Source organism: Bacillus rossius, chromosome 1 (assembly GCF_032445375.1).
Source record: "Bacillus rossius redtenbacheri isolate Brsri chromosome 1, Brsri_v3, whole genome shotgun sequence".
NCBI classification, from domain to species: domain Eukaryota; kingdom Metazoa; phylum Arthropoda; class Insecta; order Phasmatodea; family Bacillidae; genus Bacillus; species Bacillus rossius.
Window position 1 is genome coordinate 241803138 of NC_086330.1, and position 16194 is coordinate 241819331.

The 16194-nt window shown below is 41.2% G+C and overlaps 1 protein-coding gene across 2 annotated transcripts in view; it reads right to left on the minus strand.

The window, feature by feature from the left end:
• The window catches only part of LOC134527420 (collagen alpha-1(V) chain-like), a 311179-nt gene that overhangs the window by 147565 nt on the left and 147420 nt on the right, over window positions 1-16194 (minus strand). For both annotated transcript variants that reach the window (XR_010074189.1, XM_063360093.1), the window contains exons 7-9: window positions 12228-12302; window positions 10324-10434; window positions 6913-7048 (exon numbers count right to left, since the gene is read on the minus strand). Coding sequence is in view for 1 of the 2 variants with exons in the window: in XM_063360093.1 (XP_063216163.1) it covers window positions 6913-7048; window positions 10324-10434; window positions 12228-12302 (322 nt within the window). In the remaining variant the exon portion in view is untranslated. The remainder of the gene's footprint in view (window positions 1-6912; window positions 7049-10323; window positions 10435-12227; window positions 12303-16194) is intronic.

Here is a 16194-nt window from a genome sequence, read left to right on the forward strand (position 1 = left end):
CAATATTTTCCCAAACAATTGAAAGAGGCTAACGTAATCGTTTTCCACAAGCCCGGTAAAGACAAAACATTCCCGCAAAACTATAGACCAATTAGCCTCCTTAGTACAGTTTCAAAGGTAGCTGAGTACATAATATTGCAGAATATTAGAGAAAATAATATATTGCCTGATGAGCAATTCGGTTTCCGCAACGCGCATTCCACCACACATGAGTTGGTAGGAATGACAGAGCAAATAGTAACTCCGTTTACTTGGAATAGTTACAATGTAGCAACGTTTTTAGACGTAGAAAAAGCCTTCGATAGGGTATTGCACGCAGGGCTAATTTATAAACTATATCAAACAGGCTTCCCCGATTGCTATGTAAAATTATTGGCCTCATACCTAAATAATCGTTCATTTAGAGTCACGAAAGAAGGCGCACAGTCTGACGTTAAATTTATTAAAGCAGGTGTCCCGCAAGGCAGCATATTAGGGCCCGTCTGGTTTTTAATATTTACATACACGATCTGCCTAAGCCCGAGCATCAACTAGTACAGTTCGGCCTATACGCGGACGATACAGTTATGTTTAGTAGGTCCCGTAATTTAAATCTTGCAGTGGAGAGGCTACAAACTGCGTTAAATTAATTCGAAATGTGGTGTACGAAATGGAGAATTAAAGTTAATGCGACCAAATCCGAAGCCATAGTATTCACGCGGAAACAACTCCGTCACTAGAAAATAGGCCGCGTTTAACCCTATTTGCTGAAGAAATACCACATAAAAACGTAGTTAAATATCTAGGCGTGCATATGGATCGCAAGTTACTATGGCGCGATCACATTGAGACGCCCCTCGTGCCTCAAAATAATATTATTTTATTTTAATAAAAAGTCCTTGGAAACTGCTGGGCAAAATACAAAGAAAATTAAAGTTAATTACCAGAGGGGGCACGAGGTGGTGCACAAGACAAAATTTACACTCCCTGCACACTAGTAACTTGGGGAGTTCGTGGATCGATAAAATGAAGAAGGTATTTGATAAATAAATACACTACATCGGTAGCTTGGTCTATAGGTTTTCCTGGTTTATTATTAAGAGATTTTGTTTTCGCATTATTTCAACATTACAATAAAGATCTTAGTAAGTAACAAATTTAAGGGGGCGCCCCGGGATTATTTAAAACCATACATATTACACCTTAACAAATAAATTATTACATAAACAAAAATTTAAAAAATTGCACCAAAATTTGATTCTCCCAACGATTACATATACATGAGTTTCCTTGATTTTACATGTCCCTGAAGATTACTTTCTTAAAGCCCTGCTCGCTGGTATCTTGTTAGTGAATTTAGTTGATTCCATGCAAGTGGAATATATATATAGCTTATATCACCCGGGTCTTCCCAGGGTGATGTCGGACCGAGAGGAAAACTCTTCTAAAGGGGGAAATCAGCAGCAGGTCCCGACGATTATGCGGGGAGCAATTTCTCTCCCCGGAAACTTTGACCCTGTCAAACAGGGTGTGAAATCAGGGCTCGCGAGGTGTCTCACACCAACATCAGGATGGCGCGTACCGAGAATTCGCAGATGCGCGGAAGAAACTAAAATATTTAGGAAGGTATAAAAAAATAATAAAATTTAACTAAACATGACTTCTTCTAAATACTACATCTGCCTGGCTACTGTACAAATGGGATCACATCCCTTAAGCAACTGACTACATCCTTGTGCACACGAATTCGCCGTTGCCGCGAAAAGCCTCTTAGCACAGAGGACGCCGAGAAGACGTGGTCAGTAGCCGAGATCGAAGAACTAAGTGACCGCGATGGCGGTCAAAGCTTCTAATTAAATCGGGCGCTCAGCCCTTAGAAAAAGGGGGGGAAAATTTGGCTCAGGGCCGAAAACATGCGGAGGTGCCCGAGGCGGGCGTGACAACAACACGACATGCTCGCTCTCTACTGGCGGCAACAGGAAGCTACAAAGAATCGACTTCTACAGGCCGCGAGAAGGAAGCATAGGGCTTAAGGGCGCCGCGGCTCTCTAGCAGCGTAAAGGGAACTAACTGAGGCGGTGAGCTGACTTGCCACCAGGTGTCATGAGGGTGAGCTCTGCACGCTGGCGACCAGGCCCGCGGTTACTTTTTCCTCCGCTAGATGTCGGGGACGTCTCTGTCGGACCAGGGAGAAGGTCCTTGAATTAGGCCATCGTCCCGTCAGGTCACTGCTCCTAGCTTGATTTCTCAGAACTAAAGTGTGGTGGAGAGAGAGGAAGGGGGGGGGGGGGGGGGACAGAAAACGCCACTAGCTTGAGAACGTCGGTCCACTGGAGACTGCTTCGTGACGAGACTTGCTATTCTCAGCAGCCCTCTAAGAAGAAGCAGCTCGCAGGCCAGAAGCTGCTCTATGCGATTTTGGTGGCATGAAGAGAAATAATATTACAAACTCGGGACGTGACTGCAGGCGAGAGAAATTTCAACCGGGCTGACCATGTCCACATTAGACAGCAAAATATCAGATTGGCCCCCTGGGAAGGGGCTTCGGTCCACTGGCACAAAGTTTAAATACGTGGCGTACACCGGCCTTACAAAAAGTAAATCACCCCCTTAACAACTAGATAAATGAAAAAAATAAGAAATCCCAAAAAAATTTAAAATTATAGAAAATTTAAAAAAGGTGACGAAATGCTTATTTCCGGCACAACATACGTGCGAAACGAAAAGCAGCATTTGCTTTGAATAATGACCCTTTACCCAGTCATGAGTAGACGACAACGTAGCTCAATAAAGAATGGCCTCATGATTTATAACGCGTTAATTAAACCGATTTTTATATACGCGGCACCAGTGTGGGCAACCACAGCTGAATCCCACCTAGTGAAGTTGCAGAGAATACAGAATAAGAGCATTCGTATGACGACTCATGTACCTGTGTATTGCCCCATCAGGGCCATGCACAGAGAGCTTAAACTAGAACTTCTGAAATATTTTAACGTCAGAACTGCTCAAAACTTTTATGATACATGTGCCATAAGCAGAAACCCGTCAATTTCATCTCTAGGGGAACAAGATCCCGAATTACATTGTAAATATAAAATGCCAATTTCCATCCTTGCCCACAGACCTCCGTAGTGCGTTGTGGTTGGCTGAGCGATCGGCCAATCGCAGCGCTCTGCGGTTTTTTCACCGCGCGCCTAGTCCCGCTGTTGTTAACAATAATATATTTTGCTAATTAAAAATGGTCCGAAGCACGCAGGTGTATGGTCAGCCCCCTAGGGTTCTCTGCCTGTTGTGTTAGGACTGACCCTGATGTCTGATGGCTAGAGACCTGGAAAATTCGCGGGTTCATTTCGTGTTATGCTACAATTCAAATAATTATACCTTAGTGCTGCTTCTGTCATTGGTTCACTGTTAATCTGGAGGACTGATGGACAATTAGAGACCCTCACTCGTAGAAATGTCGAATCACAGGCCACCCAGTCTAGACGACTCACAAGTCAGCAGCCAATGAACAGTTGGCATTTGCCCGAGAGTGTAGAGGATATTGGAGTCTATATTGGAGGTCATTGAACCCGCGAAATATCCGGGTCTCTACTGATGGCATGGCTCGCCTGAAAGGCCTCACCTTCTGTGCCGGCTGTGTTTCTGAAAGACATGGGATTTTGAATTGCAAGCCTAAGAACTAGTATCATAATAAGAATGCATCTGTTCTTGTTTGCTGTGGCTTGACATGAAGGCAGTTCAACCATAATATTTAGTTATATTATAGTATAGTTATATTAGGTATTTAATAAAAAAACCAAATGTACCATGCTGCGCGGAGTTCCTAGTTAACAGGCAAATCATACTCCGGCTTTAGGGAGGCGTTCTGCAGGGTGGCAATGCATGACATGTTAGAATAAAAATAAATAAATAATGCACAAAAAATTAAAAATAATTGAATTAAGTATTATTCATATGTCATTTGCTTCCACCCTACACGGCGGCATGTTTAATTTATTGTAACATATTTCTTGTGTTATTCACGTTTTCTTCTTTGGTTTTAGGTGCTGACTGGCAGCGGAGTGAGTGGTCAGTGTAGCCACTCACCACCAAGGGCACTTGCGTCCCTGGTCACTAAATACAGTACTGGACAAAAAGCAAAGCGGACCACGAGTCCAAGTGCCCAACCCCCCGCATGGTAGACTCTTTTCTACTCTGTCCAACTCTTCATCCAGACAATCCTATGTCTCCTGTAATTTGCACCCCGCATTACAGTGCCCAAGGTTTTCCCTGCGTCTATGCAGGATTTACCTGGGCCCAACCTATCTCTAGTTATAGTCTAGATTTATGAGTGAGCGGAGTTAGTCATGGCATCAATTGCTGCCATGGCTGGCCAATCCCCTCCTAGCACACGATGCATGCGACCCTCTCCCTGCATGGTTTATCCCAACATGACTAGGCGTATAGGCTTCGGCTTGAGACGCATCTAGGTCCCTCCCCTAACCCGGACCCCTCGCAAATACACTTAGTTTTAGTTAGGTTAGGGAAAAAAAGAACCTCAGTAGGTAACTGCTCCCTGATGATGGCGACTGCAATGTCGACCGAAATGTCGGTGAATTATTCGTCAAGGACACGGCTACAAACCAGAAGCCAAGCCACTTCAGACAATGGTCGTGAAAGCCTGATAACATTATTAAATAATTAATTATTTACAAGATAGTGCCTGAATTTCTAAAGGGTGGACGCCGCTGGAATAAATGAATACTACACTCTAGTGAACAAAAACTAAACTAACATGGTGGTAGCGCACTCTAGCAGACGAAAACAAGACGGAGGCCTCCAGCAGACGAAAATAGATGGCAGACATGACGTCATAATAGCTGGCTATATATGTATATACCTTGGAATTAGTGGTGGGAGGTCAATCTCTCGACGTCTTCCGTAGAGAAAAGAACGGTGGCCATATTTAAATTTTTCCCTCGCCGAGTTCAAACCAAGGACTCCATGACGTAAGTGCGTTTTTAAATAATATATTATTATAATTTGATTAATTTTTTTTATAAATATTTAATTTTTTTCGAATTTCTAGCAAGAAATTACGTATTTTCAAGAAGACTGTCGCAATTAAAATTGCAATGGTGTTTTTAAGTAATATATTATTTAAATTTTTTTATTATTTTTTAGACATTTATTATTTTTACCGAATTTATTAAAAAAAATTATGGATTATCAAGATGGCCTTAGTAAAAAAAGTGCAACGATCTAGAATCCAAGGTGACAGCCGTATCGGCATGCGCAACGATAAAATCATACACATCCAAAATGGAGGGCGTAACTAAACATACAACATTATTAGAATAAAATATGGCGACCGTAACGATATGAGCAACGGTGTTTTTTTATATATTTTTTTTTCAAATTTTATTAAATAATTTTTTTATAAAATTTAAAGTTTTCCCGATTTTATAGCATAAAAATTCCGGATTTTCAAGATGACGGGCGTAAGGATAATTGAAACAGTTACGTCATAATTAAACATGGCGGTCTTGTGATCCTAATTGTCAAGGTCATGAAATCGGCGGCTTAGAGTGGCTTTCACATAGAAATTTAATTTGCATTTTTTAATTTCCTAGCCGTTAACATTTTTGACTGAAACAGTAACTTTTCCCTGAAAATTGGAATTTTTCCTTCGAAGTAGAGCGATTTTTTTATTTAAAATTTTTTTTGAAATTTTCAGTGAATTTTTTTCTCTAAAAACTGAAACGGTTGGCGGATGGTGGCGAATTGGACAAATTTAGGGTCATTTTCGGCAAATTTTGAATGGCAAGGTCAAGGTCATCGAAGTTGGCTGCAGTGACGTCACAATCCACAGCCTGAACCCCGGCACCTCCGTCACCTCCTGCGGAAGCCTGGGCCAGGAGGAACTATTCTACACTACTTTCTCCTGTAAATTCAAACAAAGTGAACGTGATACATTTCTGAGGTAACAGTTTCATGCATAATCAATATAGGTGGATAATCTAGAATTTAGTGGAATAAGGACTATTTGGTCGCAAACTTTTTGCTAATAACTTATAAGTATATTGCTGGAGGACAAGGTATTACAATCACGGAAGATATCTTCTAGCCGAATTAGCAACACCTTTACTATCGTGGACATCAAATACTCCTACACCATATAAATCAAAATGTTTTCAACATATTATACATGCGGGCCATATTTTGGCATGTAAAAAGAGTTAAAAAAATATTCTCCAATAGGTAAAGGCAAAGTGAATATGCCTTTACATAACAATTTTTGAATGACTATGATAACGTTAAATATAAACAAGAAATGTGTTATAAAATAATTATGTAAAAAACCTAAATAAATAATGATCAAAACATTAATATTTCAGAATACATCCTCAATGAGCAAAATAAATCGCTAGTTTGTGGGATTTATTTACTCTAATATAGCTAAATAAACTACAAATCATAAATAATTGGAAATTTTCAATCTTAAAATACATAACTGATGTATTATATGTTATAACATACATATGTAAAAAGTGTATTTGTCTGAAAACTCAGCTTTATTGTACCTGAAAGTTACATTAAAGGAGTTTAAGCCCTAAAAATGAGAACATTTACATCGCTATCGTTATAAATACTTGCACTCATGCGTTGATCAAGAGAAACTGACAGAAACATTCATACATTGTATAAAAACCAATTGTTTAAGGGTTATGTGCACAAGAAATAACGACTTCATTTTGAGAACACAGTTTTAAACATAAGAATATGAAACAAATATAATTTATAACTGGCTACCACTTGGTATGTTTTCTGATAACGGAGATAGTACTTTAAAACAATGCAAAATGCCCCAGTAGCAACTATGCTGCAAGAAGCACGAGAGGGAAAGAGAGGGGTTTAAGGCTGACAACCGACTCAGAAGAGACTCACCTGGCAGTCCTTGGACTCCCTGCTCGCCCTTCGTGCCCGGAGGACCGGTGATGCCCCTCTCGCCATCCCTGCCGGGACGACCCCTCCTGCCCTCGCGGCCGGACAGCCCCATGGGCCCGCGCAGGCCCCGAGGTCCCTGTGACACTTGTGGCGCTCTACTGCTGTTCCTCTGTTCCTCATCAACTCATGCTCTCTGTTCCTCAACAACAGCAACAATTACAGTAATCACTGGGACTACATTAATAACAAACATTCCAGGAAGAAGATGATGATAATATAAGAGATTGATTATTTGTCATGGGAAGATCCTAACATATGGTATTAGTCGATCGCCAAACACTACTAATGGCATCATCTAGTGGAGGAAATTACTCTCACTTCAATGAAGAAGCCTTCTTTCTCAATGAACTGAGGAAAGCTGGATACATACAATAATGACTTGTTTTATCTGCATTTGTAATAACTTAAAAAAAAAAAAATTATTTCAAAGATTGTTTTATTCCACGGTGTTTTGATTTCTAATTAAGACTGAGTTCTCATGACTGTGTATTCAGTGAGTGCTTTGCGTGTTCATTGCATTCACGGCGTGTATATTTCGTGTGCAGTGTGTATTGCATACTCATTACATGTCCAGTGTGTCCATTGCATGTTCTACGTGTATTGCGTGTCCATTGCGTGTCAAGTGTGGGAATTGCGTGTCCATTACATGTACTGTGTGTATATTATGTGTACATTGCGTGTCCTGTGTGTGTGTTGCGTGTCCATTGCATGTCCAGTGTGTGTACTGTGTGTCCATATCATGTCCAGTGTGTTTATTGTGTGTTCATTGTGTGTCAAGTGTGTGTATTCCATATACATTTCGTGTCTAGAGTGTGTCTGGCGTGTACATTGTGTGTATTTTGTGTTATTTTCTTTTTTTTTTAATGTGTGTCTTTTCGTTAAATGTGCAGTCAGGTATATATGCCGAACATCGTCGAAAAATACCTGTTGTTCGGAAATGCTTGGCCTGTATGAAGATTTGTTGTTTCTTATTATTCGTGGAATTGTCTCTTTTGTGGCATATGGCCTGGATTCGTCTCTGGTCAATGCAATAAAAAAAATGTTGGGTCACAAATAATACATTTTTTCGTACTTTGAATCGATTACAACAAGTACTTACAGTGTTCTGGGTTATGATTTCAACCATGTTTTTACTGTTAGTGAGAGGGCCAGAAAGCAACGTCCAGTGGGGCCTTGAGCGAACATCTGGCTGCCGCGGCATTCTGCTAGCTTGCAACTCTCGCGTGCAAGGTCAATGTCCAATTGCAGGTGCTGGCAGGCGTGGTTCTCGCTCGGCTTCGTCCAGCCTCTGCCTCTAGCCTTGAGATTTGTTAAAAAACTTTGTGAATAATGTCCTGCGTTTTTGTGTGATTTTATTGTGGTTTTTCAGTTATTCAATACCAGACCTTTGACTGTTTAATATGGATTTAATTAATTTTGTACTACCTGGTATGAAACCATGGACATGAATCGACCGAATCATTCATTATGTTAAGAAATATTTTTTTCGTGATTTATTTTTTAAATTTTCTATATTTTATAGCTAAAAATTTATAGATTTCCAAGATGGTTGCCAAGACGAACAACAAGATGGTGGATATCGGGACAGTTGACTGTATGGTAATGCTGCACTCTAGCGGGTAAAATTTAAACTAACATGGCGGCAGTGTCCTCTAACAGACGAAAACAAGATGACCAATCCTAGATGGCTGCCATGGTGTCACACTATCTGTCGTAATATCTGCCTTGCCATTAGTGGTGGAAGGTCAGTGTGCCAGTGGCTTACGAGGAGTAAGGATCCGCAGCCATTTTTAGTCGAATAACCTCACCGGGCTCGATCGGAAGGCTCTAAAGTGCCAGTTAGTTATTTTTATTAAAATTTATTAACAATTTTTTATTAATTTTAAAATTATTCCTTCATTTATAGCATAAAAACGGAGTGAGAAATTATTGTGGTACTTTCGCTGATCACCACAGAACAAGCACCAAACAACGTTTATGTGTACAACGAGATATTTTTAAACACGTGTCTTGAGATACAGCCATGCTGACAAAATTCAGTCTCCAATTATATTATACAGTAAATTTACATATTTAACTTTATTTAAACTGCGAGTTTGTCAACAGTTTTTAAGTCCTCCAAAAAATGTTTTAGAAATCATTTCTTTTTCAGTACTTCGTGAGTTATTTTACATTGGATTGCAGTCCTACGTTACCACTATGAGATGTTTGAGGAATTACCTGTTTTTTATATTACTGTTTTATTTTTAGAAAAAAAAAACATAAAATTTCAAGTCACTTGTAGCTCTAAGTTCAAAATATTCCTTTTTAAATATTTGGCTATTATAATTCATTTAAAAACCTTATGCCTTTGTTTGCTAACTGATGGCCGTTACACAATATCAGCTAGAATACATTGTAAAAATAATTGCTATCTTTCCGAATATATTGCATTCCAGATGATTAATAATTTAACAAGAAATTAGAATGTTTAATATTCTGGAGGCTGAACTACAGCAACAATAATAAACATTATAAAACAGCAGGGAAGTAGCATGATTTATCTTTTCATGAAGGCATGCCCGGACGTTCACTGGATGTTCGTTCTTGGTATAATGACTGGTGAACTGCGATCCCCCGCACTGCTGTCCAGCTCGGCTGTCATGTTGGCGTGAGCGGCTGGAGCTCGCGATAAACGGGATAGTTTCTCTTCTGGATACTTAGGCATGCTGTGCTTCAGTTACACAAGCGGGCTCCTGAGAATGGTCCGGCCCAACTAGGAAACTATCGGCGTAACTAAAGCCATGTTTTTTTGCAATTGTTAAAGGTGCGTTGGTTGTGGTCGTCCGGTGAGTTTTCTAGGTACATTTGGTAGTCCTGCATTCCCCACCTGCCTCACCCAACTCTGCCACCCTTCGATCCTCTCTAAAGACATAATGTGGGCAAGACGTTATAAAAAAAATAATAATTAATTCATTTCATAAATCCTACCCGTGCTCCTCTCGGGCCTCCCATCCAAAACTGCTCATGGCTTTACCGTCATTATCGAGTGTTTATGGCAGAAGAACAACTTACACTTTACCGTACCCTTATGTCAAGCAGTTTTTATGTGCTCATTCATATTTTACCGTTTAAAACATTCTATAGTCCTGATGTTTATTATCACTTCCTATCTCTCGGGTGAAATTTGAGCAAATTAAGGAGAAATTTTGGTGAAATTAGTAATTATTGATCTCCTTTACGTAAATAGGCAAGTGTTGTTAAGACAGAGAACGTGGTAAATGTTGAGACCACATTCCGGCCCACCGCACAACGGCGCCACCAGCTTGAGGCGACCAGGCAGCCCTGGCGGCGCGCGACGCCTGTCCTCACCGGCTCGCCCACGTCGCCCGGCTCGCCCTTGGTGCCTTCGGGCCCGGGCGGGCCCTCGGGGCCCGAGACCCCGGTCATGCCCATGGGCCCCTCCGCGCCGCGCATCGCCGACTGCAACACACGGGCCCCGTCACCAGCCACCGGCATTGCATCACAGACCCACAGTTGGGAAATGAAATGCTCAACAATAGTTCACAACAAATAAACTATCACATTCTACAGAAACATTTTCCAATAAAACCATAGCTGTGCGTGGTAGATGGAAAAAATTTTAAACACTGCTCTTAAATTTTTGCTGATAAGATTCTTAGTTTTCTATTAGTTTCATGAAAATGATATTATTTATAATCTAGTGACTTTTATTTACAGTTTTATCATGAAAATCTACTAGCAAGATATCAAAGACTAAATATAATTTTTTTAATTAAATAGTTTAGTTTTAAACTTATTTAATTTCATGATTTTCAGATAATTGATAGAAAATATTACTATAACTAAAGCTGAAGCATAATTTATAAGTATATATAACAATTTCATACATAAATGGATAACGTACCTTGTGTTATAATATTTAAGAATATTTTTGTCAAGAATAATTTAGTAAAAGAGATAACTGACTTTTACTATCTCTATTAATACAGGTTTGCATGCTGCCATGAGGCGGGAGAGCACCGGTCTAGCGTGGTTTCACCAGCTTGCGTTCTACACAGGAAAGGCTACAATAATGGTCACAATTTGAGACATGTGAACAAAGAGGGGGGAGGTAGAGCACACACAATAAATTACTCCAAATCCCTTTGTTTTCGGTCGGAATTCAGAGTGGCATAAAAACAACTTGTCATCTGATATAATAGGCACTTGGTCACTCAGTTCATCTGAAGAAAAATTTCGCTATTAACCAATCCAGCTACACTTTTTTGGTTGTCGTTCAATGTAAATGTCCAAATACAAGGCCACCAACATCACACAACATCGAAAGCGCCGTTCCAACATTTTTGGTACATTGCAGACCCTGATGCCAGCAGTGCGAATGCGTTAGCAATACGACCACCAGTGTTTAACGAACAGTGGTATTTATGTGACGCCATAACAATAAAACAAGACGATTGGCGTCTGTTGAGGGCGCAGGCTATGGCAATGGATAAGGTCTTAAAGTCCGATCCATCGTCAACACATACCTGGCTGCATGGCTGAAGAGTGCAGGTCTCGTCGTGCTCGTACTGACACATGCCTGTCGCATGAAGACGGTTCCTATGCAACCACTGCTGCTACTCCCCCACGCGGGGGTGCGGTGCCGCAGCAAGCAGCTACTCAACTCACACAACTACTCTCTGCTGTCTGCGGCGCCAAGCGGATTTGTTGCATCTCACTAACGCAACTGGTGAGGTCAGCTCGCACAGTTTTCTGTGGTATAGCAATTCTCGTGTGTGATTGGCTGCAGCAGTTGAAGGGAGGGGTTACAGCCACGCACATGGATGCAGTTCAATGCCTGCTATTGTACTGCACGCAGCCCTCGCGACAGCCACGCTACACAGGTTGCCTACCTGCGAGGCGTTCACCTGCCTCATGTCAGCATCATTCCTTTTCTCTACCTGCTTTACGAATCAAAGTAGAAAAAAGTTCCAGCTATGGGTTTTATAAACATTATTAAGAATATCTCTGCCATAAGATGCATTACATTCTGTGCAAACAATCGCAAACTATGTCATTTTATCCAAGGTTGAGTACTGCTTTGTCGACCTGTCCAACATGATACAAACAAATTATGTTAAAGTATAGTACTTATAATGAACAGTAGTAATTCAATACTTTTATGTTGAAAAATATGGGTAATAATAAATTAGTTTTGAGCAAAATTAAATATACTTAATGTATGTACGTAAGTAAAACGACACGCAACTCACCATGTGCTGGGATAACATCTGCCTGAGCTGCTCTGAGTGCTGATCTGGACCTTTGTCGTTTCCTTGCACGTTCATCTGCAACACGCCGGGCAAAATACAGTCTTGCGCACTGGGTATTTTTGATATATTTTTATTCGAAATAATGTTCAACCGATCAAACAACGTAATTTAAAATCCGATTAATACAAGAATTAAAGCATTTGATAAAACTATAATTTTGTGTATGTGTTCATATATTTAATTAAAATATATGTCTTTTCTAATAGTTAATTGGGGGTCAGCGTGACACTGTACCAGCGATAACGACTAAGAGTCGACTCTTACACTTCAACAAACTGGCAATCTCAGGCCTTTTACACTCACATAACTCCTGAAAATTATATTGGTCAATGGTGTTATAAGCGCTCATGGACACTGCAATACTTTGTAAATGCATACGTTTCCCTACACGATACCTCTAAACAATAGGGTTACATGATACTTTTAAAAAGGTATGCACCTATTATTTTGGAAAACAAAATTAGTTATTTTTCTAGCATTTGCGCAGAAGTGAAGAGATTTGTGAAATACAGTACTTGTATAAACGAGGTTCTAGGAAGTTCGAGACTCGAGGAGAGGAAATTACTATCAGGCTCTGACTTCACAGAGCCCAGGTGGTATATATAGGGGCAGCCCCAAAGGCAGAGACGAAGTATTGGGCGGACGGAGTATTCAACATACTCGGCGAGAGACAACAGTTTCCGAAGAGCGCCCCTATCGTCGGCAATAGTGACAGTCTGCATGACCCGATGCCAGGGTGCCGAGGAGACACGACCAACGAGGCAGCAGCTAGGATCAAAGGCTGCTCGCTGAGCCCGGTGTTCCGGGAGACGCGAGTGAGTCAACATGTGGGCTTCCAGCCAGGGATGGCTGCAGAACATGCCCAGCCCGCTGGTAGTGCACTAGCTGGACCATCGAGGCTAGTGTGAGCTGCCTCACTGACAGCGAGCAGGCAGCGCCCTGCTGGACGAGGCGGCTACACTCAGCTCCCACCGAGGAACTGGGAGAAGCTGCGAAGCTGAGGAGCGAGTTAGGCAAACTGCAAGCCTGCGGGGAGGCGGACGAGCGCCGGAGGCAGAACCAAAGGAAGTGGACAGTAGGTACAGTGGCGTCATCTTCACGGGAACAAAGGACGCTGCCAGGACTCTGGCGACTGCGAGCAGCAGGCTCTCGCGAGGAGGCAGCGAGTTGCTGAGGGCGAGCACTCCAAGGAAGCGTGCAGCCGCCTGGGGTCACCGGGGTTCAGATATAAGCGAGTAACCGTCATGCACTGTAGCCGCGGAGTCGGCGGGCGAGTTGTCAAGCAGATTACCCAGTGTGTGACTAGCATCAATTACCCCTACTCCCTGGGTCAAGAGGTCAAAAAATGAGTTTCCCAGTAATGTTGCAAACATTCCAAGGCTTGAGTTTGATACTTGTGAACAATTTTTGGTGGAAACTGGTTTAGTATAACCGGAAGCTAGCCACATTCGGAAAGCGCGAGATTTGGGGAGTGTTTCCGGAGAGCCATAGATAAGTCGCAGTTCCACTTCGTCAAAATGTATTCCTGTGTAATTTTAATGTTCGTACTAACCTTGTCATGTCTGCGTAACAGGTAACCTAGCTGCTGTCAAGGCTGCAGCGTGCTTTGTGGCTATAGATTAATGATGTAAAGAGATTATAATAAATTCTATATGCTGTATCACCGTACACCGCTGTCGTTCCTTTGAAATCATTCGTTGATGTGCCAACAATTTGCACATCAATTCAGGAATAGAAACCGATACACATAATGTCATAGTTTAAAAAAATTCCAGGTTGTCCAACTTGGTATATAAACCTTCAATATATAACATGGTTTTAGGTCGTAATGTTTATAAACATGCTTCCAAAAACATGTTGCCCGCAAGTGTGGCGATCTGCAAGTGAGTCCGATGAAACAGGCCGCGAGCTCGCTTCACACAGGGACCGGCGGTCGGCTGTTCAGATCACAAGGACAAGGAAATGCGACGCAGATATTAATCATGTTTAAAATTTTGACGTGAAAACAGCCATTCGCTCGTCACAGCTCTTGTGTGACTAAATAACGTTAGTTTTGAATCTCTAACGAGACTAAAAATGTGTCAACGATGACTGAGCCCACAACGGATAGATCATGTATTTACGTGTTTTTCGCGCGCAGTATTTGTTCTGTGTGACGTCATCGTACCAGTAAAAAAGGATGCACATAATTGTTACGAATAATCTTTGTATAAAGTTACTAGCTGCCCGACCCGGCTTCGCATGGCTATAATAATGGAAAAAAATTAAGCCACATCTCCCATTTACAGTAATGGTAAATAAAAAAAATTCAGTGAAAATTTATTACAATGCTCTTTAATGTACCGGAGAGAAAATGAATAGCACCGAAGGTTTCCCGACTCGTGCACGCATCGTACAACTCATGTACCCGTACTTCGCTACGGCAGTCTACAGGCAGATCACTCTTGCGCCGCTCATTCTACATGCCCCTCATTGTGGGTACGCCACTGCCGCGCAATGCCCGTTGCCATGGAGACGCAGAAGGCATAAACAATGCAAAATCCTGTTCTCATGCAGACAAAGTACCCACTGTTGCCTGGTTTTAACCACCCATGGGATATAATTTTTCGGATAATGTCATCCTGCGTAACATAAGGAACATTACTGTGAAGTTTAAAGTCTGTAAAATATATATACTTGAAAAAAAGGGCAATTTTTGATATTTAAAGTACCCGCAAAATTTCAACGGTGATGAGGACTGCACTAACAATGAAATAGTCGTTAAGTTCTAGCGCCTGCGGCATCGTCAACACACACTTCGTACGTGTACTGCATGTTGTGTCTAACCCCCTCCAACGCATTTGATTCTATATTGGATTTTAGTAAGGATCCTTAATGTTATTGATAATATAATATAGCCTATAGCCTTCCTCGATAAATTTACTATACAACACTGAAAGAATTTTTCAAATCGGACCAGTGGTTCCTGAGATTAGCGCGTTCAAACAAACAAACTCTTCAGCTTTATAATATTAGTATAGATAAATTGGTGAAGTGTGGAAACGCGTTTAGCTAGGACATTGACTCGGGTGCCATTGCAAATAGTTTGCGGAACTATACTACGACCCAGAGTGAGACAATAAAAACGTCGGATTATAAGTGAATATCGATTTAAGATTAAAATTACAACATGATTAAATATGTTTCATATGACTAGAAAATATTTTAAAATTTATAGAAAACGCAATCCAGATGCTTTCACAATAAATCTATGGCGCGAACCCTAACTGCACCTATCTCTGTTTTTTTATCTTAGTTGTTGATATTTTTTTATTATAATTGGCGGGACTGTTTAAAGTAATAGTTTGTAATTCTCGTGGTTTTGAGCGCTGGGCTAGCCAGTAGGTAGCGGACGGACGTGGCTAGGCAAGTTTTCTGCGAGTCTTGATGTTAGGCAGGCTAGGAGCCCGAGATCGCTTGGCGTGGCTGCAAGGTGCAGTTTTACAAGCACCAACTCCACCTCCCACTCTTCTTTTCTAGTGAAGCAGCAGTTCTTGAATGCAGAGAAAGCAAAGCGCTTGAAAGCATGGTTGAATTGTGGAAGGGGGTTTGGGTATAAAGGTCGCCTGGAGTGTGGGAGAAAGCTATGACAGGATTGGCCTGTTTGGTAGCGCACGGGAGCGATTGGCCCAATAGGTCGTGTTTTATAAAAGCGTTTGTCCTAAAAGCATTTGTCCTAAAGCAATTTTCCTAAAGTGTTTTATCCGAAAAATTAGAGCAAACGACTTTAGGACAAACGATATTAGGAAAAACTACATTAGTAAAAAACACTTTTGGATAAACGACTTTTGGACAAGATACTTTTGGACGAATGACTTTTGGACAAATGACTTTTGGACTAATGGCTTTTGCACAAACGACTTTAAGA